Here is a 23,371-nt window from a genome sequence, read left to right as displayed (position 1 = left end):
TGAAATATTACCCTGTGTTGGAAAGAAGAAAAACTACATGCAGTTTTTTGTACCCAGTGCAGCTTTTTCTAATAAGAAAAAAGCCCTGAGATCACATGCAGAATGACCATTTTACCTTGTGACTGCTCAGAAGAATACATTTGAAAATTGTGTTCCAAGGACATTGATTTCTGAAAATTCCAAAGGAAGAAGTTGCAGGTGGACCAGATGTAAAAGCATTTCTCCAAGGATGAGAATTCTTCAAGTTATTTCTCTTTCATTGATCTACTTATCTTTATTGGCCAAACTTTTAACATCTGTGCTCCTCAGATGCTACTGTTTGACTACAAAGCAGCATAGAGCATTTGAAATCCTGAAACAACCAAATAGCTGAGAAAACTTTTAAAAAAGGGACCATGACATTTAAGCGTCTAGATGCAATGTGGAGGTTCATGTGCGTTCATACTGTAACACCTTGGGCAACATAAGCTCATAAAGACTCTAGACATGTTAAGGGAATGAAAGAGAACAGTCTTTAGGTCAGGCTTTCAGCAGGTACAGCTCCAAACGCCACTTGCTGAAGTAGCTACATGCTCATTAGGGGTGCCTCATGCAAGTAAGTACTGAATTGCCTTTTTTTACAGTATCAGCAGGAGGTGATAAATGCGCAAGATTAAAATATGCCACTTGTTGAATACCCGTTTTGCCTTTACTGCCACATCCAGGAGGTTTATTTAATTCATTTAAAGCACACAATGTTGGTCACATTGTTTCTAATGAAGTGGGTGTGAATTTTGCCACTTCAGTGGCTTCAGTGGGAACAGAGATGAGCCAGTGCTTCTGAAAAATACAGATGTAAAAATATCCCCTTCTCCCCACCCCAACAAGGCCCAACTTTTAATTTAGGAATGTGCTTTGAAACAGGACGAGTTATTTTGTGCATCTATAAGATCATAAACCAGAATAAAATTTAATATTTATTAGAATTTCTTCCAGTAACAGCATTCGACATCTTAACAAACCAGGCTGTGAAGTCTTAAAAAAATCTAGGATTACAAAAAAAGTTAAAATAAGTTGTTCCTTATATTTAATGTCAACAACGGGGAAGATTTTCTATTTAAAAACAAATTTGTCATATAAACAGTATTATTTTAAGAAAATGTGATTAACATGATATGTTATTTTCAGAATGAATACACAGTGTATGAATACCAATCTGAATGGAACAGGGGGCAGAATGCACTACCACCTCGGATATCTCAAAACAGGCTCTTCGAAGAAAGGGGAGGGAGGAGGATCATTCTAGTGAAATAACTTAGATACCACGCAATGGACAAAAAACGCAAGAGTACAGAAGACATTACATGACACCCTCATTACAACACCCCCTCAAGTCTGGTTATACAGTAAATGAAGTTAGTAAAGTGCATCTTTTAAAGACTTGTCTAGTGAAATAGCTTTTCCAAATATAAAACACAACACAAGACGTGCAGTAACAGTTAATTCATAGTGTAAGTTTTTAAAAACTAACTTTTCATTCACTAAAGAAGAAAAGTTTTAACTGCAGTAGTGTTCACATTATTCTTCGATAGGATGCATCCTCATGTGCTTTTGTTACTTGGCAAATCTTTAGATATGGAGCATGGCAAAATTACGCAGTTTAAGCAAGTGCTTCTCTCAATGTAATAATTCTTCAATGGCAGAACGGCCACATGCAGCAAAACCATGTTAGATTTTGGGAAGCTTTGGTGCACTAACGACGGGATTGGTCTCCTGCAAATACCTTCTTCCTGCACTCTTATAGTCGTAGGTGCAGGTGTGAGTCTCTGCATAGCGGTGAGTTGCACAGAAGTTGTTTCCACATCTGAAGAATCAAGAATATTAGAAGTTACAAGCTTTTAGAAGCTTTTAACTCTCTGACATGCTGGGAACCCTTTGGCTTAATCACGTCTTGTTTGTTTGACGTAACTGCTTAGATTCCGATTATCCTTGACTGATAACATTAACTGGTAATCAAAATGACATTGTTGTCACTGAATGCTGCAGTTTTGACCCAACGATCTCTTCAGCTGGTAAATTAAACCATAGCAGTATACCAGGAATCAGCTATAGCAAGGATCACAAATACATAAGTTAAGAACGATGGGCTCTCATTTATTTTCCTTCTTTTCTTTTTAAAGACCTCACACAACATCAGTAGGTAGACTTCAGAGGACAAAAACGTGGAACTAAAATAATGGCATTAGGTGAAAGCCACAATGTATTTCAAATAAAAAACACCACATCATTGAGACCACCAAAATAGATGTTTAGTTCAGCATGATTTCTGCCTGGCATAAACTCAGATTAGTAATTACCAATTTAGTCAGCTGTAAAGATGACAGATGAACTATAGGGAACATAGCTTCCTATATGATCGGCTAAGCATGCATCATTCCAGAATCAGTTGCAAATTGAATGAGTTAAGATGATAATTTTGCTTTGACAGCTCACCAGCTAAGACTCTTAGCAGGAAAAATGGTACCATATATGCTGTACCTAATCTGAGCTTGGAAATCAATATTAGCGTCCTGTTGCCTGACGTACTTGACTAAGTTGCTTCTTGACAGTAAAGCAATGACATCATCCAAAATCAGAATGCTCTTTAAACAGACTGAGCATTACTTATCCACCTTAACATATCACACTATTAGACTGCACTTCTCTATTTATCTACCTATCTGGGTTCACAATAAACTTTGCAGCTGTTCCTGAGGCTTGTGTGCCTGGTAACAAACTTGTTTTTCTTTGGTTCTTGGTCCTGTAATCACCAGTTCTCTCATATGACTATATTCTCCATTTGGTTGATGTTCCATTCTAGTAAGAGGTCGTATGGCTGGAGATGTACTTCATTTTTAACCTTAGCAAGCTGCTTAGTTACTTCTAGAAGAACTTACATCTATTTGCTCAGTAATAAGTTTTATATTGTCCAAAACTGTTTCAAACATAAAAACTGAAGAGTCAGTAAGAAGGTAGTTCCTCACCCTGAAACTCCCCATCACAATTCCCCAATGGCAGAAGTCTTTTATTTTGCTGCTGTTTGGCATGAACCAAGATCATCTTCAAATGCAGCCCTCAGTGCAGCAGTTTCTAACTTTTTCTAGGTCATGGGAAATGACACTTAGAAAAGAGTATCTTAGGAAAAACACAGCTTTGAGAACTGAGAGCAAATGAGTGCTTTTTGCCTTTTTTTTTTTTAATCTCAGTGCCCACCACCAAGCGCCAAATCTCATTACGTTGCCTACAAACCATGACGTGGGGGAGCAGCACTCTTATATTCTGCTTTTGAGGCACTTAAAGATGACTGAAGTTTCACAAGAATTTGAACACGTATGAATTTTCAAGTTGTCAAATAGAAATTTGTACGAGGCAATCAAACGGTGCAGATGTGTTACAAGTAGGGCCAAATCTGAGGGAGATTTTCTTAAATTGTAAAAAAAAAAAGTTTTTCCTCAAGTTGTTAATAATTATTGTTGATAAAGTATTCAGGACATAAATCTGCAGGAAGTTCTCCCCTCACCAGTCTTCTGTATTATATGATCACAAAAAAAAAAGAATGATGACATGTTCATTATTTTCATTATTTCCTGATAACTTGCATTTCTTGATTTTCCTCAAAGAACGTACACCTCAACAGCAGAACGAGTACAACATTCCTGAGCTTTATTTCTTGGAGTTTTGCTGAACTGAGAATTGCAAACAGTTCTTTCAACTTCTTTTGTAAATTCTCTTTTGATTTCCTATGTTCAAGGAGTATCGTGCAGCCCAGAAAACCTTTTGGTTTACCCAGCTATCCATTTTAAACAACAGCTGGTTATATACGCAGCCTACCTGCACTCATAGCTGGTTGCCAATCCAGTTTTCTTGCCACAAAGAAAGCAATGCTTTGTAATTTTCTTTTTTGCTTGAACTGAGCCATTCACAGGTGGAAGATGGGTTGCTTCACCTGCTTTCAGAAGTAGAGAAACAGCAAAGACATTTTAATTTTATTTATTCCTGACCACAAACTACTTAAACGTTCTTCTGAAATCCAAATTCAATCTGCATTTCTTAGGATACTTCAGGTGGGACCCCCAAGCCTAAACAGGGAGCAAAACCACAAAAGCGAGAACAGTGAACACACTTCAAGCCTATGAACCTTATGGTGATGATCCTTATGGGTCCCTTCCAACTCGGGATAACCTTTGGAAAAGGCAGTGCAATGCAGGTGTCCAATGCACTATTTTTTATACGTTAAAAATTCACATAAGCAAAAAGTTACAGAAGTCAAACAATTCCTAATACTATTCCCAAATGCAAAAATGAAAATACATAATGCAATTGGGAAAATACCCCACACAACAGCTTTCCGAAGAATCAACTGGACGCTCAAGTACATAGCATCTAGTATATGCAGTATCTAACAATCTAAGTATCTAAGTTTGTCAAATAAATATAGCAACATTTTAAAACCTTGCCGGTACTCCATGATTGCAACAAAAGTGCATTATTAGACTACAGACCTCCATTTAGCTTTAAGGTTTCATAAGGCACTTTGTGGATGTTCCTTAGACTTCTGTACTTAGAAGCTTATTTTTCTCTTTTTTGTCCTATAATTCTTGGCTGTTGCTTCAGAACTGGTGAGCACATAAAGAAAAATCATCTTTCTTCCTTCTGCAGAAATAAGCTCTTACTCATGCATGCTTACCGTATGCTAGGATAATGAACACATGCAACACAGTCTCTCAAACATTTTTCAGTACTTGAATCACTATATTGTCAGGATGCTGCCCAAAAAATGACCTCATGAGCTGAGAAGTGGTCCTTGTGCAGTGCACCTTAATCCCAACAGTCGTTTCTCAGCTGAGGTGCAGTAGCTGCATGCAACAGTTAACACCAGGTAGTCACTACACATTGCAGTCCTATTTCCCAAACAGTGCTATCATCCCACTGCTATCCAGTATAGCAATTTCCAGGCAACATTTGTCAGTGCCATCTACTTCATCATCTAAAAGCATACTATCCCAGAAGCATCAGTTAGCCCAGTTTGTGAAAAAGACAGAGCTTGAAGACAGTCCTCATGGTGAGCCATACCAAAACAGAAAAATGCTACACCTGTTCTCTAATTTACAGTCCCACAGCAATTATAACAGGAAGTAACTATAAATAAAATCAAGGCCTTAAGATAACAAACTAAACCTGTTCTTTGGCCAGTTACATAAGTGATTATTACCAATAACCTTTCTCCCAAGAGCATGCATGATATTGAATCACAGAATCATTTAGGTTGGAAAAGACCTCTGAGATCATCTAGTCCAACCATAAACCTAGCACTGCCAAGTCCACCAGTAAACCACGTCACTAAGCACCACATCTACGTGTCTTTTAAATACCTTCAGGGACAGCGACTCAACTACTCCCCTGGGCAGCCTGTTCCCGTCACAGCCCTTTCAGTGAAGATATTTTTCCTAATCTCTAATCTAAACCTCCCCTGGCACAACTTGAGGCCATTTTCTCACCGCTTGTTGCTTGGGAGAAGAGACTGATCCCCACCTCACTGTAGCCTCCTCTGAGGTGACTAGAGAGTGATAAGGTCTTCCCTGAGCCCCCTTTTCTCCAGGCTAAACAACCCCAGCTCCCTCAGGCACTCCTCACAGGACTTGTGTTCCAGGCCCTTCACCAGACACGCTCCAGCACCTTGATGTCCTTCTTGTATCGAGGAGTCCAAAACCGAACACAGTACTCGAGGTGCGGTCTCATCAGAGCTGAGTACAGGGCAACAGTAACTTCCTTGCTGGCCACACTATTTCTGACACAAGCCAGGATGCTGTTGGCCTTCTTGGCCACCTGAGCACACTGCTGGCTCGTATTCAGCCAGCTGTTGACCAATCCCCCCAGGTCCCTTTCCACTGGACATAATGACACCCACTTAGTCTTTCACAAGCCTGAAACCTTTTGGAAAATACACTTTTGTCTGACAAAATAGTCCAGAGTAATCTCTTCATCACTGTTCTATCCAAAATGGAGCAGGTGACAAAAAGGTAGGCTTCCCCATCCTGCAGATTTGCCTGTTAGGGCATCACCTCTTTGGCCACGGAGAATTTATGGACAGATGTGTTTATTAATTTTGACTGCAGAAGATGTGGAAGCAAATCATTGTATTTACCAGTTTAACATATCCATGGGGAGAGGATAAAAACACCACAAGATTCAGCAAGTACAGTTTTACCTACATAGGCATTTGAACACACCCAGGACAATTATTTTCTTGGCCAAGCATTTTTCCACAGAGAAGTCAGGAGATACATCCCCTGAACTGTTTTACACTCCTAAAGAGATAATACGGTCTAGGCTCACGACCATTCTTCTACCCAAGACATACAGCCTGGATGCTTCAGGCTAGAGACCAACTCATATGGATTAAGAGTTTTTTAGTGCTCCTCTAGACAACTTCATTCCTCCTGAGAGAAATAATCACATAAGTTCACATTTAGGCAAATAATATCCTTTTTCAGTAGATGTTAAGCATTAAACACAATACAGTTAACAAGACTAGGGTAGAAAGAGCAAAATTATAAAAAAATCAGCATATCAACGGTCTTCGGTATCCATGTCTTCCCCGCTTTCCTTTTGCAGAATTGTTTTGGCTAAGGCTGTAGTCCTAGAGCAAATGCTACCAATGAATATAGTCCCTCTGATTCTAGTACACTCAGAAGTATTCGCAGAACTGGTCTTTTGGAAACTTCAGAGCAGAAAGTCATGTTTTATTTCTAACGACGACAAGCAGCACTCATTAAGTATTAAAAAATGCTAGGGAAGAGTCACAGCCATATCTATCCAAGATCAGAATGACATCTGTATATTAAAGAATTGCTTAAAATATTTAAGGTTATACCATGCTACAGAAGTATAACACAGCAAGGACTTTCAAAGACGTATGCCTTACAAAAATATGATCCTTGCCCTCTAAATATGTAATAAATCAGAAAATATCGGGGAGTCATCTTTAATTATTATTGAAGTCATATTACTTACCTACTCTTTTCCCTACAGCTGCGTTAATTCCATTCATTCCAAGCGCATGAGCAGACTAAAAAAAAATTCCACAAGGAAATTACTAGCAGATGGAAATTAAATGAAAGATTAGGCAGTCTGGTATCAAATTGTTTGAAACCAATGCTGTATCAATCAATAGACTTACAAAAACAGTCCAACACTTCCATACGAAGAAATTAAAATTCTACAATATAAAGCCTTACTCAAATTAATAATCTCCCTGTACTTCACAACATACAAAACAATAAAGTACATTAGAGATCTGAAGCTAGGAGCATATGGTGCCAGTCACAGGGAAAACTTTGGATTAAGTGGCAATTAGCGAGCAGCAGGAGAAGTAAGATGACACTTCAGTCACAATTTTATCATTACAATAGCTAATAATTTTAGTTGTGAACTAAACAACCACTTTAATTCTTAAGAAAAATTACTTCTAGGACCCATTTAGATAAGCATGCAGTTAATATACCAACAGGAATTTAGAAAACAGTTTTAGACTAGTAGAGATTTATGTATGCACCCCACCCCATCTGCGTTCCCTGAAAAGACACATAGACATACACAAAGTACGGCTTAGATAATGCCAACACCAGAAGGGACAGGAAGACCCCAACTCCTTTAGGGGTATTAGTACTCACTAGAATATATTCAGCAGCTTCATTTGGAGGAGTAGTTTTCCTAAAGCTTTCTTCCTGAAAATGTTGAAGATTTGTAGGTAGTGCAATACCAGAAGTCCGAAACCTGCCTGTCCCACAGGAACTCTGTAAACTTTCCCTGTTTGCGCTTCGGGCCAGCGAAGCTAGAAATCCTAAGTTATTTACAGAACTCACAGGTTCTTTGGATGCCTTGTTAGTCACATCTGTGATGTCCCTAGCTTCTGCTTTAGCAGTTACATCAGGTCTCTTGCCAAGTGAATCTACTTTCATGCTATGAAATCTAGTAGTCCTAGAAAAAGAGGAGTCTGCTATACTACGGACTTCCAAAGATCGAAGCACATTTGGGGAGGCTGTAGATCTCAAGTTATCAGCCTCAAAGCATTTGGGTTGTGTTTGTGGTTTCAGAGAACTGTGATGTGTCACTTGTGCTGAATAACGAAGAGGTGACAAAAGCGAATTTTTCCGAGGACTTAGTTCATGAGTACTGAGAAGTCCAGTCCCCATTGCTGCAGTGCTCAGCACTTTACTAATAGGTTTTCTATGCTGTTCTAAAACCTTAGATTCTTCATCTCCATCAGACAGTTCAAGTTCTGGGTTCACTTTTCCTATATCATATATCTCACTACACTGCTCGGTGGTGCTTGCTTCTGTTAACAAAGCAAAAGCATCTGCTTCAGATAGAAGTTTTTCTTCTGTTCCATACAGTTCTACATTTGTTAGATTCGGATACAAAACAGAATCTTCCTCACTTGCTGAGGTCACATTTTCAGATACTTTTTCCAAGTTTGCAGACAGAGATGAAACGGGAGTCAGAATACTATTTGTAGGTACTTTTGCATTTTCTAGTTCAACACGAGATATTTTTGGTGGTAACCTGATGCTACTAACCGAATGAGACCAAGAGGCACTCTGCCAAGTGTCATCTTCCTTAAGAAAGTCATTAGTTGTGGATGGCATTGTTCTACCAGCAGTGGCCAAAGAAGCCAACGCTGAAAGTGCATTTTGGGAAGACTCCGAAGGATATGAATTCCCAGGAGGAGGTAGGCAGGACTGTCCAATATGGGGGAGCACTCTTAAAAACCGGTGACGAGCAGCAGCTGCTGAGCCACTAGACGGTCGAGGAGCTGTTGGAGGACGAGGTTTCACTTTGACAGTTTTTTTAGGCTATTAAAAAACAAGGAAAAAACACACAACAACAGTTAGTATTTAAATTATGGAAGCATTCAAAGACCTTGCTGAAATCATATTCCCACGAATTCTGACAGTATACGGCCAGAGATGACCACCCAATCATTCACTCTACTCTCTTATGTATTGCTAACCACCAAAATTTCACAGTAACATCACAATATTAAAATCAAAGATTACAATCAGAAAAGGCCACGTGTCAGAGGAATAAGAAAAGGGAAACCAGAATGCCATCAAAGTTATCCAGAAGAGCTTAGGGTCTCAGCCAAGACCAACAACGAAAGAAAAAGTGTAATATTTTCATCTTACATCTAGGGAACCAAGACAGATATTAAATAATTTTACTAATCCAGATCTCCTGAACGCCACCTGTATTTTTATCTGCCAGGCAATCTCATTCTTGTATTTAGTTTTATAGGCCTTTTAGTTACAGTATTTCTAATCGCAATTTTAAAATTAAGTTCCACTTAAGAACAAGTTCAGAAGTTCCATTTAAGAGAAACACTGTTTTCTACCAGAGGATTGATGTAAAACAACACTACTTAAAACATAATATATATAAAACAAACAAAAAACCACACACACAAAAAGAACACCAAAACAAACACATATCCAGGACCAGTAGTGAATTCTTCGAATCCTGACAGGTTGATCCAGGTAAAGGCTATGCCCCACAACAGAAGAACTTTAATAAAATAGCATTCTTCTTTCTTAATCAGATATTAAGCCATATACCCTTTTATCACTCTACTTCCCAAGACAGTAAAGTATCTGACCTGCTTTTTAGAAAAGCCAGTATTGGGAAAGTACAAACCATTTAATGATAAAAGAATTGAAATCATAGCTTTACCTTTTTACTTAGATTCATATTCTCCATCTTTGCCTTAAGCAGTTTCATTTTATTCATAGTAATTGAATTCTCAATAATCTGTTGGCCAGAAGGTGATGCCTCCGTCTCATCTTCATCATCAGCATATAAGTTATACACTGAACCACCACTGAAAGTAATAAAAGAAATTTGTTTTCACCCTCTAAGTAATTTAATTGTTTTCAATGTAGAGTATTCTCACAACTAGAAAGTCAAATCCGTAGGTGATCTGTTGACAAAGCATTACGTAAAATCGTTTGCAGAGACATTTCAAATCCATTTATTTTAGAAAATAAGCATTCCTTATTAGACTGCTCACACAAAGTGCTGATGCTGAAACCAGAACATAGCCCCACTTCTGGGAAGTTTTTATACCATATACAGTTGGTTCACACTCACTATATATTTTCCCCACAGAGGGAATATCCAGTTCCACAAGTGTCTCCTGAAGGTATGGCCAAAGCTGTTAACAGTGTGATTCAGACAACAAGCTGATCAGTTTTCCAATTAATCAGACACTGGCATGGAAGGAAAGTCCAAATTTCTATCCATCCTGAGGGGTGTTCTCACCATAAATGGAAATGGAGGGGTCACCCATGTGGATGTGATATTCTATTTCTCCTTTTCAAAATAAAAACAAAAAATAAAAAAGGATCAGTTTAGGTTTCCAAAAAGTCTCACATTTGGAAAAAAAAATTATACAGATTAGAATTGCTAGACCTAAGACAAAATATTTTAACTCAGTCACTGGAAATTTACAGCATCACATTGAAGTTTTGCATTCTGTTAGAATACAGAATGGAAAAAGACAATGTTTTAAAGTCATTATCTGAATTGTTTTTCCTATGAAGCATTAATCACCAACACACATCCAACATTTGACAGAGAAATAAAAGAACGATTAGGAGTGTCTATTCACTACAAATTGATGCATTTTCAACACTGTATATAGTACATCTTAGAATGTTTTAATTTTTCCATTAGGCTGTCAACAACTAGAAATGGTGACAATCAGACAATTCCCTTGTGTTCATACAAATGTCTTAGGAGATATAACAAAAGTTTCTTCTCTCTAAATAAGACCAAGGAAGAATTAAGGGTCGTGGGAAAGTCAGTACCAAAAAATTTTCCACTAATTAAAGCTGGCATCTTACCTGATTCTTGGAAATACTCTGTTGGCTTTAGTCAAGAGCCAGTGTGTTTGTACTGACTCTCCCAATCCATTTCCTAAAATGTAGCAAAATTCAGAAGGCAACACAGCTGGGAGACAGATTTTTAAGAACAAGATGGCAGCAGAACAGCCCAGTCATTTCTTACTAGAAACTGAACAGCTCTGTATGGGAACGGTCAGTATAAACATTACATACCTCTCCTGGTAAAGAACCAACACTATAGAATTATTTCAGAATTTTAAATCTGCAAAGACTTCAGCTGTCTACTCAGACCCATTCTTTGAACTCCCCTTCATTCAAGAAAAGGATAGAAAGAAAAGGGATGCAACAGTCATGTTTCCTTTCTTCCCCTTTATGCAAAAAAACTGCTACTCTTTTTCTTGCATTTTCTGACTAAATAAGAGAAAAAACACCAAAAAAGGGCTAATAAAGGAGTTTTTCCTTTAACATGATTGTAAAGTTATGAGAGTTGGGACAGGGATCTTTGCTCTTATAGTCCATTTTTTAATTGACTTTGTCCACAGGTATCAACGTTCCTGAGATCTTGCTTGTAAAACGTGTGCTTCAAAGATGATCCATATCTTGTTAAAACACTTTTTTCTTGCCACCAGTGCTCTACCACAATTTCAGGTATTTTATTTTAACCCAGAGACAATAATCAATGTATTTACACCTTGTCAAGTTTTAACCGTTAACGTAAATGCAGGCAAAGTAAAATGATCTGGAGAACTATAAAACAAAACCATTTATAAATTGTAGTCACTGAATTCTGCTAATGTGAGACAAGCTGACCTTGCTTTCATTGCTTTCAAACAGGAGCAAGAAGAGTTACTTAAAACACTGCAAACCTTAGTCTTGGAGAAAATGCAGATAGTCCCTACAACGGTACAACTCCTTTTCTTACACCTGTACAAATATTAAGTTCTTCAGGAGATTAAGAAACCTGACCAAAAGCTGCAGTATAAAGACAATCTAATATTTTTCCAATAGATTTTATCAATTTTGGTAGCTTCAGGAAGAAACAGACTAGCAGTCTGTTTACTGTAACACGGTAGCATACGTGACAGTCTCATTCATTTGATTATATCAGTACTTCCATTCTGAGACAAGTTTGGGGTCTCAACAGTAACTAATCTGAGGTCTAGTTACATCCAAGGGCCAGCTCTATTAGTAATTCTTTAAGTACATATAAAAACAAAAAATAAAAACAGTTTTTCTGAAACTTCAGGCAGACCCCGTCAGGTCTTTGCGCTGCTAATCAGTTATCTTCCTGACTAAACTTCCTGACTTAAACTATGGTCAAGCCATATCCATACGGAAAAGAAGATTTACATCATGAACAGAGAAATCTATACAATACTAAATATAATACTAAATAAATATCTTAAGATGTAAAAGTTTTTTTATAGCTTTTTTTTTTTTTTGATTAACAGAAGTTTTTAATATCCCTATGGCCAAGTTGACTCTCTCATGTAAAGTTCTCTTTGGGAAGGGACTGGAATTGCCTCAAGCACAAGGTCAGCATTACCTCACTTTACTGACACACACAAATAGACAACAGTTAGCATGACCACTGACCATAAAGTCCTACTGTGTAGTTAGGCCTCTCAGTTACTGCAATTTGGTAGCCCTTAGGGCACCATTCTTCCAAAATTCCAGATATTCTTTTGACAAAGTCAACACAGCATCCCCATCTTGATGAATAACAGTAAGATTAAAACCAACTTTACCTCAAAGATTCAGATAATGGTGTTAAAGTGCCATCTCCCCGGTCTACCACACGGAAGAAATTCAACTGATCTCCTTCTCGATATACCAAGAAGGTAACTTGTTTGTTAGATGGCCCTTTCTCCCAGATCTCATCTCTACCAGGATCCATGTATTCAGCCATTTCCCTTATAGGGTCTTCTACAGGAACTACAAAGAGAAAAACAGAATAAAACCAAATTATTTCACCTTTGAAGTCCCATATTTCTGGCAAACCCCTCACATTTTCAGACCATGCCTAAAGTCAACTGTAGTTATGATACAGAAGCATTTTAACAGGCCTGTCCTCTGGAAAAACAACAGCAATAAGATTCAACTTGAAATAGTCAATTTCAAACATTCCTGCTGTTTTGTAAGTGGCATTCTCTAGATTCAAGTTAGATGCTTAAATAGGTACACACAAAACATCTGGCTCAGGTCCCTCTCTGCCAGTTATGCAACTCTACACTTCAGTGTAGTTATTAGCAAACAGAGACTAAGAAACAACAAAGAAGTCTTTGTAAATAAACTAGTTTAGAAGATAACTACTAGGCCAATTGTTTTAATAATCCATCCTCTGAAAACTTCTTTCTGTTCAATCACCTAACTATAATTTATTCCATTTCATACATACTCTAAACTGTCCTACTCTCAGCTTTTCTGACAGATATAAGAGGAAAAAATGTAGCAGCACCTACCAAACCATACAGAAAAGCAACAGACGACCTTATTATGACCACACATATTCTGGAGACTGCTTGGGAGGTATTTTTACTTCCCACATACAGCAGGCTGGCTGAATTGATAAATACAAATCTAAACTTCAGAATTAAAGGAGTCCGGTTCATTCTGTTAAATTAGCTGTTCCTCCTTACTATCACATTACCACTCTCTTTTCTTGTTCCATTAACGTATAGGATGTCACTTCACAAAAATCTGTCCCACCAACACTGAGATATGTGTGGAAAAAACGGAACGAATAGCCTAAGAAATCGACTCAAGTTACTGAATAGCTGGCCCAGTAAGATCATCACATTATGCCCCTCCCTGATTTACAAAAGCTTAAAGGAGAAATTCTTTCTATATTGGTGATTGTAGAACAAACCTTTACACATCTCTCTTAAGCCCTACTGCAGATAAATAGGAGATGGGAAGTATGACACAAAACATCTTGGAAGACCTCTAGTTCATTAAGCATAAGGTACAATTAGAGTTGTATAACCCAAAGGTATCAAGTTAAGTAGAACCAGTAACAGAGGAGGCAGGCCAGCCCCTCCCACAAATTATTTTTAAATTTATTATTTTTACTTCAGAGGTAAGTTTATTTCAGAGTCAGAAGAACGGGTCCAAAATAAAATTACTGGAATCCCCCCCCTTTTTTTTCCCTGTGAAGAGCCTAATTTTGGATAATTCTCTCACTGCAGAATAAAATAAAATGTACTTTAGTTCAATCATTTCAATTTTACATGGAAAAAAGTAATTTCCCAATTGTGTTTGTCACTTTAAGTCATATCCCTGTATTCTTTTATTAGTACTCAGGACTCCTAACAGGGTATTTTTCGGGAAGAACAGCTAAACATTTACAGAAAACCTTTCAGAGATGGAATTATCCTACTGTCAACTGCTGCTAGGTGACAGTCAGTCCTCTTATGGCACTGAGTTCTCTTGAAACAAAGACTAACATAATTCTCCTGCAGTAATACAACTTAAAATTTTAATTCAGCTAGCTGCAAGCTGTTTACAGTTATGTTACATGAAAACAATCATTTTTAACAAAGTTAACACCTACCTCTTCTAGTGTTAATAGGTCCACCTCGCATAGCCAGAACTAACTTCAGAGTGCAGCCTTCTGAAATGCTGTAAATAACAATAAATACATTTTTATAGCATTTTCCATTGCCTATACTAACAATCATATAGAAACATTCATTGCAAATTTATTCTATACTTACTTATAATCATTCAAACAACAGTCATCCTTCAGTTCCATATTATTCCAAATTAAGTGCTGCTGAGAGACAGGAATACCTAAAGGGGGAAAAAAGATTAAAAGTAGAGTTTGATGGGAGGGTTTTGGGGGAGTTTTGCTTTTGGAAGAACACGGGGGTATATAGAAAAGAGGTGAGAAAGGAGATAAGAGAAGAAACGAAGCAGGGCAAGGACATGCACTTGGACTGCAGCCGAGTCATGATGTCCAACCTACCGAATAATTATTAAGAACAAAGTTAGGGTTTTCAGTAAGTTTGTGCTTGCAAATGGAGCTCAATCACTTGGCTCAAGAGGTCTGTAGAAGCATTCAGTTGCTTCAGACTTATTGAATACCTGCTCTTTTCCAGTCACTGGTCAAGGGAGGGTTGGTTTGTGTTCTTCCCATACAAATGTTAATCTGTACCTCAGAGTCTTCTGTTTACTTACAGGAAAAATGGGATAAAATTTCTAACTACAGAGCTGCTGAATAGTTTATCAGACTGACATTCTGTGTTACTGACAGTAAAGACAAGGTCGCATTAAGTAACTGGTGGCAGCTCGGTTAACAGCTCAGGTGACAGCAATAAAGGTGTTTTTATTACTGTTTGACTTGGAACCTGAAAGTTCACATGTACAATACAGTAAACTTCATACTAGAAAACTTTTACTTGCTTTAGGTGTTCTTTTAAGCCATCAGAATGCTTTATTGTTTATATCCAGTAATACTCATTTCCAGCTCAAGTTCTGGGACAGATTTAGAATGACTTCTGTTAAAAAGAGGCAAGCATACAAAATATTTGTTCCTTATTAAGGATCTACAGTCTACACAAGGACTATTTCCTCTTACCTATACAGTCAAGTAATTTAAATACAAATCTAACACACATTAAAGAAAATAAGCACGAGCAGGTAGAACCCAAGGTCTTCACACAGTTTTATTAGGATGCTGCCACTTTCCATATTTTGAATAGAGTACCAACCAGGACAGTTATGAAAGGATGACACATTTCTGACCACCAAAAACCATGAGGGCTACTGCAAAGATGAACAGCTTTTTCTGCCTTTGAAAAAAGTAAATAAAATCTTCCCTTCGGCATCAAAAGGAAGTAAATTCTGTTCAGCCTGCTTAGTGAAACCCAGGTAATTAAGATTTCACTGTGCGTTCCTGAAAAAATGTAATTAAACTGGAATCTATAGAGGCCAAGAACTATTTGTTGAAAATGGCCCAAACACCACTCTTCAGCTTAAGCACCAAAAATTATAAATACATTTTCCAAAAGGTTACATTAAAGTAATCTCATCATATACTTTCATCTTGGATGCTTTAGTGTCAGATTGTGCCATTCACTGCTTATTTGCATGCTCAGATACATAAAAGGAGATGTAAGTAGCAGTACTACACAGACTTCTCAAAATGCACCTGGGGAAAGGGGAATCCAAAGATCAGAGTCTTCCAGTTGTTTCGCCAAAAACACCTCAGCTTCCCAAGGCTTGCAACTGTGCTTGGCAAGCAGCAGCAAAAGGTCAGTTCAGTAGCCCCTTCTAACACCGGAGAAAAGGCACAAGGCTACCAACACCCACCACCAGCAAGGAAGAAAAGGGGGCCAAATTCTGGTGAAAGTCCAAGCAGATTCAAGAGACAAGCAGAAAACCTGCTAAGTGGACACCCCCATGGAAAAGACGGATTGCATTTTGGTGCAACTATCATAGTTTTTAATAAGTTTTAGAGAAGATCGTCATGTCCTTTTCTCACCACAGCTAGCATCTAGATTTTGTCTTTTATGAATGACCGACACACCATTACTGCACTTGGAAGGCAGTCAGAACGAGTCTTGTATCCTCCGAAGTACACAAGACTTTTATGAGGGGAATGTATTCATATAGTAGACTAACATAATAGCTGTTACCCTGCCAGCTATTGAATAACTGGTTATTGGTTATGTTTCAAGTCTGCAGCATAAGCAAAACAAGAACATGCTGGCAAGAGCCAGCAAGTCTGCAGTGAAGTTCTTTTCTTTGTTGTTTTGTAGTCCTCTGATTACAAACAGTCATTACTGTCTGCATTTGTTATGGTTTCAGCAGCCTCCAAGGAGCAATTTCCAATTACTTTGATAAACTGAGAGAGTCTATGTTAAAAAGGCTGCCTCGCAACTGGCAGTGCTGCAGTGAAGCATGGTTTTGTTCATCCAACAATGACAATGTAATTTTGATGAACAGATGAAAACACTATACTCTGGTGTAATGGGAAACAGACGAGTCTTTATTACTAATTCCATTTTATGCTGCTTTCTAAGAATTCTGTACTTATACACAAATGAAACGGTATGTGCTTTATAGGTTCAAGTGCAAGAAAATATGCATCAGCTGTTCCTTTTCTGGATTATAGTAAGCCTTTCTTGAAGAGACATTTGCACAGGGGATCAGTGCATGGAATTGGCAACCATAATGACAACTGCAAGATAATCATCTGCTACCCCCTCCTCCCGAAGCAGCACATGACTGTATCACTGGTCTGCTCTAAATCGGTCCTGAGCAGAAAGGAAAACAGGGCAAAAAGCTAAAGCTCAACACTCAAATGGAAGTGGGCAAGCCAAATGATGCTGTGGGAGAAAAGAAGTTCCTTCAGGCTGTCAGCACATCTGCAGCCATTTCAATAGAAAATACGACTTACTAAAATGGTGGCAAGGGGGGCACAGAAGAGGGAAGTAGGGATTTGATTCTGTCTCTGAATCATCCTGTCAGTCACACCCTTAAGGTTCACTCCTTTGCTTTTCTTTCTGGCACGCCAAGTAAGCTCATAGAAACTGATGTGGGCTGAACCCCCCAAAAAACCCCATAGATTTCAGAGCAAGCTTGATTTTATGTTGTGGGTGGAAGGTTACTACACTTAAAAACACAAATATTTCAAAGTCAAAGTTCAAACTCAGTGTACTTATCTTTCATCTAATGTTGAAATTGCTGGAGACTTTCTTAAACATTTACTTTGTGTTCCTCCTACAGCAAGGCTGGGTCGACGGTCTTCATTTTGCCCCATTACCTAGCTACATTATGGAAGAGCTGCAAAGGTTTCCAACAACTAACAGCAGCAGGTACTGGTTTTATAACTGTCAAAATCCCCAGCTGTCATTTACATGACGGTAACCTACATTAGCGTACATATTTCCAGGTATTATCTACAATTATTTTACAGATCAAAAAATTAATCACCACTAGGCATGTGCTGTCTAAATGCTCCTTAAAATTCAATATAATAACTTGTGTTTCTGAATGAAGAATACTAAACCTTGACCAGCTCAGCAGCCACAAAGACTTGTGCAATGGAGGAAGCAAGGAAAGATCACCTGAGGGAGTGACCAGTGCTTCTCATTTAAATAAATGCTATTTCCTCTTCTAGTGAACTCCTGCTATTTTTAATCACGATTCCTATGTTAAATCTCAGACTCTCTCATCGCCTTGAAACCCAGGTAGCGTCCTACCTATGATCATCAACACATGGTCCTGATTTAAAATACTGAGTAGAACCAAGGGAGCAGGCAGCACTGCTCACAATACCACATCCTGCTGCTGGCTGAGAGTATTCTGGCTTTTATGCCACCAGCAGAGACAAAGGGAGCTAGTTCTTCTCTAGTACACCACCTAAAAAGGCTCATTCAGTGAATCTGAGACTAGAGATGACTGGTAGCTCCAAAGTCATCATTATAACAAACCAAAGTTTTGGGAACCGAGTGCTCACTTTGCATGGAACATATTTGAGACAAATGCCTGGATGGCATCCAAACACACACATTGAGTCTGCTTTAACTCCAATTTACAAGTTGATTTGCACTGAAGTTTTCAGATGTGCTAGAACCCATCAATGCATTTTAACCCATATCCACTGGCTAAAACCAACTGGAATGAGACAGCTGGAGGTAATGGAGCTCTTTTTTAGTAGGATACCGACGTCTACTGCAGCTGTCTAAACAAACCCTTTCCCATCAGATCATTAAAAAGGTACCAAGAATGACAGACGGTATCAGAAGTATTGAAAATTCCTTACATGACACCCATACTATCCATTCTTATTACAGTCTGCAGCTATCAATATCCCAGTTGTTGACAGAGGTCACCTCTTGATTTAGTTTTAGCATTAGCCTCATACAATTAGAGACGCTGATGACAACTGAACAATTCTGTTAACTTCTGATATGATTTAAAATTTTGTGCTTGGAGACGTCAGCAAGACTAATCATTTTCCAGAACTTATTTTGCATGCTTTTCTACCATCCTCCTCACACATAGATCAGTCCATGGAGACAACACGCACGCCCAGGGCCCCGTAGTGTCTCCTAGCAGTATACGTAGGAGGCATTCTGCAGGCAGATATGCCCAGAGAGGTTCACAGCCCATGAACGTTGAAACGATACAGCAATAAAAAGTGAAAAATCGCTGCTGCAACGGGAACAGAAGTAAGCATTCCGCTTCCCGTGCTAGACCACAACCACAAAATTACTTCAGGATTTTCCCTTCACATGGGTGATTCATTGTTTCAACTTGTACATTACAGCAGAACTTCGGTACCGAGAAGCTGCTGGTTTTTTGTTTGTTTTTTTAAAATCATGCAATGGTAGCCTCAAATGCAATATAAAATGGATTTGTCATAGCCTCTGTTCCCTTCACAGTTACACACATAACCAGTTTTTTCTGCCTTCTCCCCTCCAAGGTATAGTGACTTATGACTTGGGAAGTTGCAGATCTTTTAATTGTATTCTGGAGTATTACAGTATTTCATCTGACTTCTAACAATTCAGTGGTAAGCACCAGCAAACTCTTCTGTGTTTTAATGAAATTTACTTATTAATAATTAATTCAACACAGCAGGCAGCTAAGTCACTAACTGCTTTATCATCCTAAGAACTACAACATGTAAACCAAATTCCTAATAAACAAAGCTACAACCTTAGTACTGATCTCATGTAATTGTGATGCTTTTTTAAGCTAGGCTCACCCAGCCCACAACAATAGGCTGTAGATATAGTTCAGTGTGCCAATTTGCAGTCTTCTGTTTTGAACTACAGGAAATTCAAATTCTTCTCTCACATTTCCCACTGGTATTTTCATGCAGCCTTTAAAGCTCTTTCCTTCTTCTGTATGGTCTCTATAGCCTACCTTTTCCTGTACTCTATTGCCTATGCTCCCTTTCAATTCACTTGACTGTATCACTGTATCGTGTATCTGCTCACACCTCTCCCGGTGTTATACTCAACCACGGAAGAAAAAGAAAAAAAAAAAACACCTTTCCTTGTCCTGTTTCACCTCTAGCCTCCAGGAGTTCCTCAACACGTTCTCTGACTCATGTTTAATTATGGCCTTGTCCACAGGAAACAAAAGCATGTCCACATCGCTACCCTAATGTAAACTCTAGTTATAGAATAGAGTAGAAGAGAATCATTTAGGTTGGAAAAGACCTCTGAGATCATCTAGTCTAACCATAAACCTAGCACTGCCAAGTCCACCAGTAAACCACGTCACTAAGCACCACATCTACGTGTCTTTTAAATACCTTCAGGGACAGCAACTCAACTACTCCCCTGGGCAGCCTGTTCCAATGCTTTACAACCCTTTCGGTAAAGACATTTTCCCTAATATGTAACCTAAACCTCCCCCCACGCAACTTGAGGCCATTTCCTCATCTTATCACTTGGTGTTTGGGAGAAGAGACTGATCCCCACCTCACTGTGGCCTCCTTTAAGGTAACTATAGAGAGATAAGGTCTTCCCTGAGCCCCCTTTTCTCCAAGCTAAACAACCCCAGCTCCCTCTGCTGCTCCTCATCAGACTTGTTCTCTAGGCCCTTCATCAGTTTTGTTGCCCTTCTGTGGACACATTCCAGCACCTCGACGTCCTTCTTGTAGCGAGGGGCCTAAAACTGAACACAGTACTCGAGGTGCAGCCTCACCAGAGCTGGGTACACGGGAACAATCACTTCCTTGCTGGCCATGCTATTTCTGACACAAGCCAGGATGCTGTTGGCCTTCTTGGCCACCTGAGCACACTGCTGGCTCATATTCAGCCAGCTGTTGACCAATCCCCCCAGGTCCCTTTCCTCCAGGCAGCTTTCCAGCCATTCTTCCCCCAGCCTGTAGCATTGCATGGGATTGTTGTGCCCCAGCAGGACCCAGCACTTGGCCTTGTTGAACCTTGTACAGTTGGTGTTATGCGCATAGCGGAGCTTCTAGTATGTAATCTCTCTAGCAAAATATCACCCTTACTGTTGCAACTCTTATGTTTCAGTTCATTAGCACAGATTTCCATAAGAGGAGGAGAGTATCCTCAATTTAATCTAAAGCATCGTATTTACGTCTCCCAAAAGGTGGCTTCCACAGACAGAAGCATTAAAACCCATGGACAAGTACTGAGTAAACAGGAACCCTTGTTTTGAAATAAGCAACTGGCAGCTCATGCAGTCACACAGTTCTGTTAGGCTTACAGAGCGAGAAGACGCAATCATGTTCTTCCATGCAGGCTGAGAAAGGGGTGAGAGAAGACTAATTCAACACATATTTTCTGCTTTCATTAGCCAGACCAACAGACCAGCCTCATAAATTAAAGGAGATTATCACTTTACAAGACGCGTGCCAAGTTCATCACATTAAGACAAAGCAGTACTCAGCCAGACACCTGCCAGCAAAGCATCAGTCACCTGAACAAAACTCAAATCAGAAACTTAAAGCTGTCTTTGCGGTTGGCCTGCACAGCAATTACTCTTGGGATTACGGTATCATGGACAATCCAAACTACCACAAACCAACGAACCTAAGAAGCAACAGCTACAGCACCAAGTTTAAAGTGTGCTCGGAGCTGCAGTAAAGACATACTGCGAGACTCAAGCTTATAACCTCAGTTTTGAAAACCCTTGCTGGTTAACAAGCAAATTTTGTCACATAATCCACTGAACAACAAAAAGATTACATGCCGTATAATATGAAGACAATTCATGATTTGTCATAAATTTCTTATGCTTTATCTTACTAACAACACACACAAAGAGGAAAAAATGGGAAAACACCCATTCCGATGAAGCCTAAGATATGAGCTGATAGGAAAACGAAACAATAGAAAAAAAAATCCATTTAAACCAAAGCCATAAAATGAGCACCTTACTTTGCCTATTATTAAATAAGTAATTTAAATTTTCTGCTCTGATTTCAGGAATTATCGTTTGTAGAACAAGACTTCCCCTAAAGTGGTAAAGTTTAAGCTGAAATAACAGAGAGGAGTACCTTCCAATCTTTGAATTTTCGCTTTCACAGAAATAACTGTTTCGAAGGGAGAAACTCGCAGTTCGAAGCAGGTTCCCGTGAGCGTTTCGATGAAGAGCTCCATAGTTTCATAGAAAGGAAGTTTGTAGTGAAACGGCCCCATGTTATCTTCATTGAAAAAGGGAGGCTCCTTCTTGTTGGCCATCACAAAGGATTTATAACTTCCTCGCAAGACGATCCGTCAGGAAACTACGCTCTGCTCCTAGCCAGGTCAGCTCGGAGGACAGGTGCGGTGTGTCGCTGCTCATCTTTGGGGTCCTCCACCTACGAAGAAACGAGCACAGCTCTAACAACGCCCGAGCACAGCCGGCCCGGTTCGTTCGAGAAGAAAAACCCAGCAGCCGATAGCAGGCGGTCAGTCAGTCAGCACCTGGATCGCGCAACAAACGGTGCCGGCAACCGGGCACCTTCCGGGCTGCGGCGGCAGGGCCCGGCCGCGAACAAAGGAGGGCAGCAGCCGCCCGCCCCCGCCGCCCCTCACCTCACGCCGGCCTCTCCCCGCGGCCCCGCCGCTCTCCCGGGGCACCAGGGCGGGGCCCGCTCCCTGCCCACCTACCTGCGGCCGCCGCCGGGCCCTCAGAGGGGTAGCGACCCGGCCCCTCTCCCCCCGCGCTGCTCGCCCGCCCGCCCGGCGGCTGCGCGGGGACGGGCACCGTCACGGAGCCGCCGCCGCCGCCGCGGGGTGGCAGCCAGGAGCCGCCCGCGCCGCCGCCCGCCCGCCGCCCGGCAGCCCCCGCGCCGCCTGGGTGCAGCCTTTATCACCTCCCCCGGGGAGCTTCCGGCCAATGAGGAGGCCGCTCGGCGGCGGCTCGCCCAATCGGCTCTCTCCGGGGGCGGTGCTCCCGGTACCGGCGGGGGAAGGCGGGGCCGAGAGCGTTCGAGGCGCTTGTTGTGGTCGTTAAGGGGCGGGGCCTGCGCGGGAAGGGCCCGGATGCAGCGACTCCGCTGCTAGTGGCGGACACGTGACAGGCTGCGGGGGGGAGGAGCGCAGAGGCTCCTGGGTAGTGTAGTCCCACGCCTCAGGGGGATGCCTCAGGCTGTGGGGGGGTTGGACAGGCTGTGAGCGGGGCCGTAGTGCCAGGCTCCATCAAAGGTTTCTCTCCCCTGAACCTTCAAGCCCCTGCCACGCGTGTTTTTACCTCCTACTCCAACTGCTCTTAGCCCCTAGGGTGCTCAGCTCATGAGCATCACTCTCTGCCATGCTAATGTCAATTATTAATGCAAAGGGAGCAGAAAAGAAAGAAAAGAATCCACCATCTTTCTCCTTTCTCCGCCCGGGCTGTCATTGAGTCCGCTATAAGCACAAAAGAAAGGAGTAAAGAGGCTGTCCAAACATATGCATGAGGCACGTATGAGGCATATGCAGCAGATGCAGTGCCTATAAATAAATTGTGAGCGCTTTCACTGTAGGCACCGTTTG

General features: G+C 40.3%; 1 protein-coding gene across 5 annotated transcripts; it reads right to left on the bottom strand.

Annotated features, from left to right (window-relative positions):
- Nucleotides 1–943: 943 nt before the first annotated feature.
- Nucleotides 944–22,849, bottom strand: ZFAND4 (zinc finger AN1-type containing 4). 5 transcript variants are annotated; one of them, XM_048069173.2, is made up of 10 exons: nucleotides 22,714–22,849; nucleotides 21,913–22,215; nucleotides 14,636–14,711; nucleotides 14,473–14,540; nucleotides 12,668–12,854; nucleotides 9,748–9,895; nucleotides 7,692–8,873; nucleotides 7,033–7,087; nucleotides 3,850–3,967; nucleotides 944–1,843 (listed from the first exon to the last, which is right to left on the bottom strand). In XM_048069173.2, the coding sequence occupies exons 2-10, from the start codon at nucleotides 22,094–22,096 to the stop codon at nucleotides 1,708–1,710; spliced, it is 2,154 nt and encodes a 717-aa protein (XP_047925130.1). In that variant the 5' UTR covers nucleotides 22,097–22,215; nucleotides 22,714–22,849; the 3' UTR covers nucleotides 944–1,707. The 5 variants fall into 5 exon arrangements, with proteins under 5 accessions (XP_047925130.1, XP_047925129.1, XP_047925132.1 ...); XM_048069172.2 differs by lacking the exon at nucleotides 22,714–22,849 and adding an exon at nucleotides 22,508–22,666; XM_048069175.2 differs by lacking the exon at nucleotides 22,714–22,849 and adding an exon at nucleotides 22,508–22,666 and having other exon boundaries at nucleotides 3,850–3,964.
- Between the last annotated feature and the right edge of the window lie 522 nt (nucleotides 22,850–23,371).

The sequence above is a fragment of the Anser cygnoides genome, chromosome 7, assembly GCF_040182565.1.
Source record: "Anser cygnoides isolate HZ-2024a breed goose chromosome 7, Taihu_goose_T2T_genome, whole genome shotgun sequence".
Classification (NCBI taxonomy): domain Eukaryota; kingdom Metazoa; phylum Chordata; class Aves; order Anseriformes; family Anatidae; genus Anser; species Anser cygnoides.
The sequence above is the reverse complement of the archived record's forward strand: the minus strand, read 5'-3'. Positions and strand labels throughout refer to the sequence as shown.

What these genes read in the sequence shown, in the direction of transcription:
- ZFAND4 (XM_048069173.2), bottom strand. Translation starts at nt 22,096, where the DNA reads ATGGCCAACAAGAAGGAGCCTCCCTTTTTCAATGAAGATAACATGGGG. An exon ending in GAAAATTCAAAGATTGGAAG is followed by an intron (nt 14,712 to 21,912) that starts GTACTCCTCTCT and finishes TTCCCCCTTTAG; the next exon opens with GTATTCCTGTCTCTCAGCAG. An exon ending in ATATGAATCTAAGTAAAAAG is followed by an intron (nt 8,874 to 9,747) that starts GTAAAGCTATGA and finishes GTTTTTTAATAG; the next exon opens with CCTAAAAAAACTGTCAAAGT.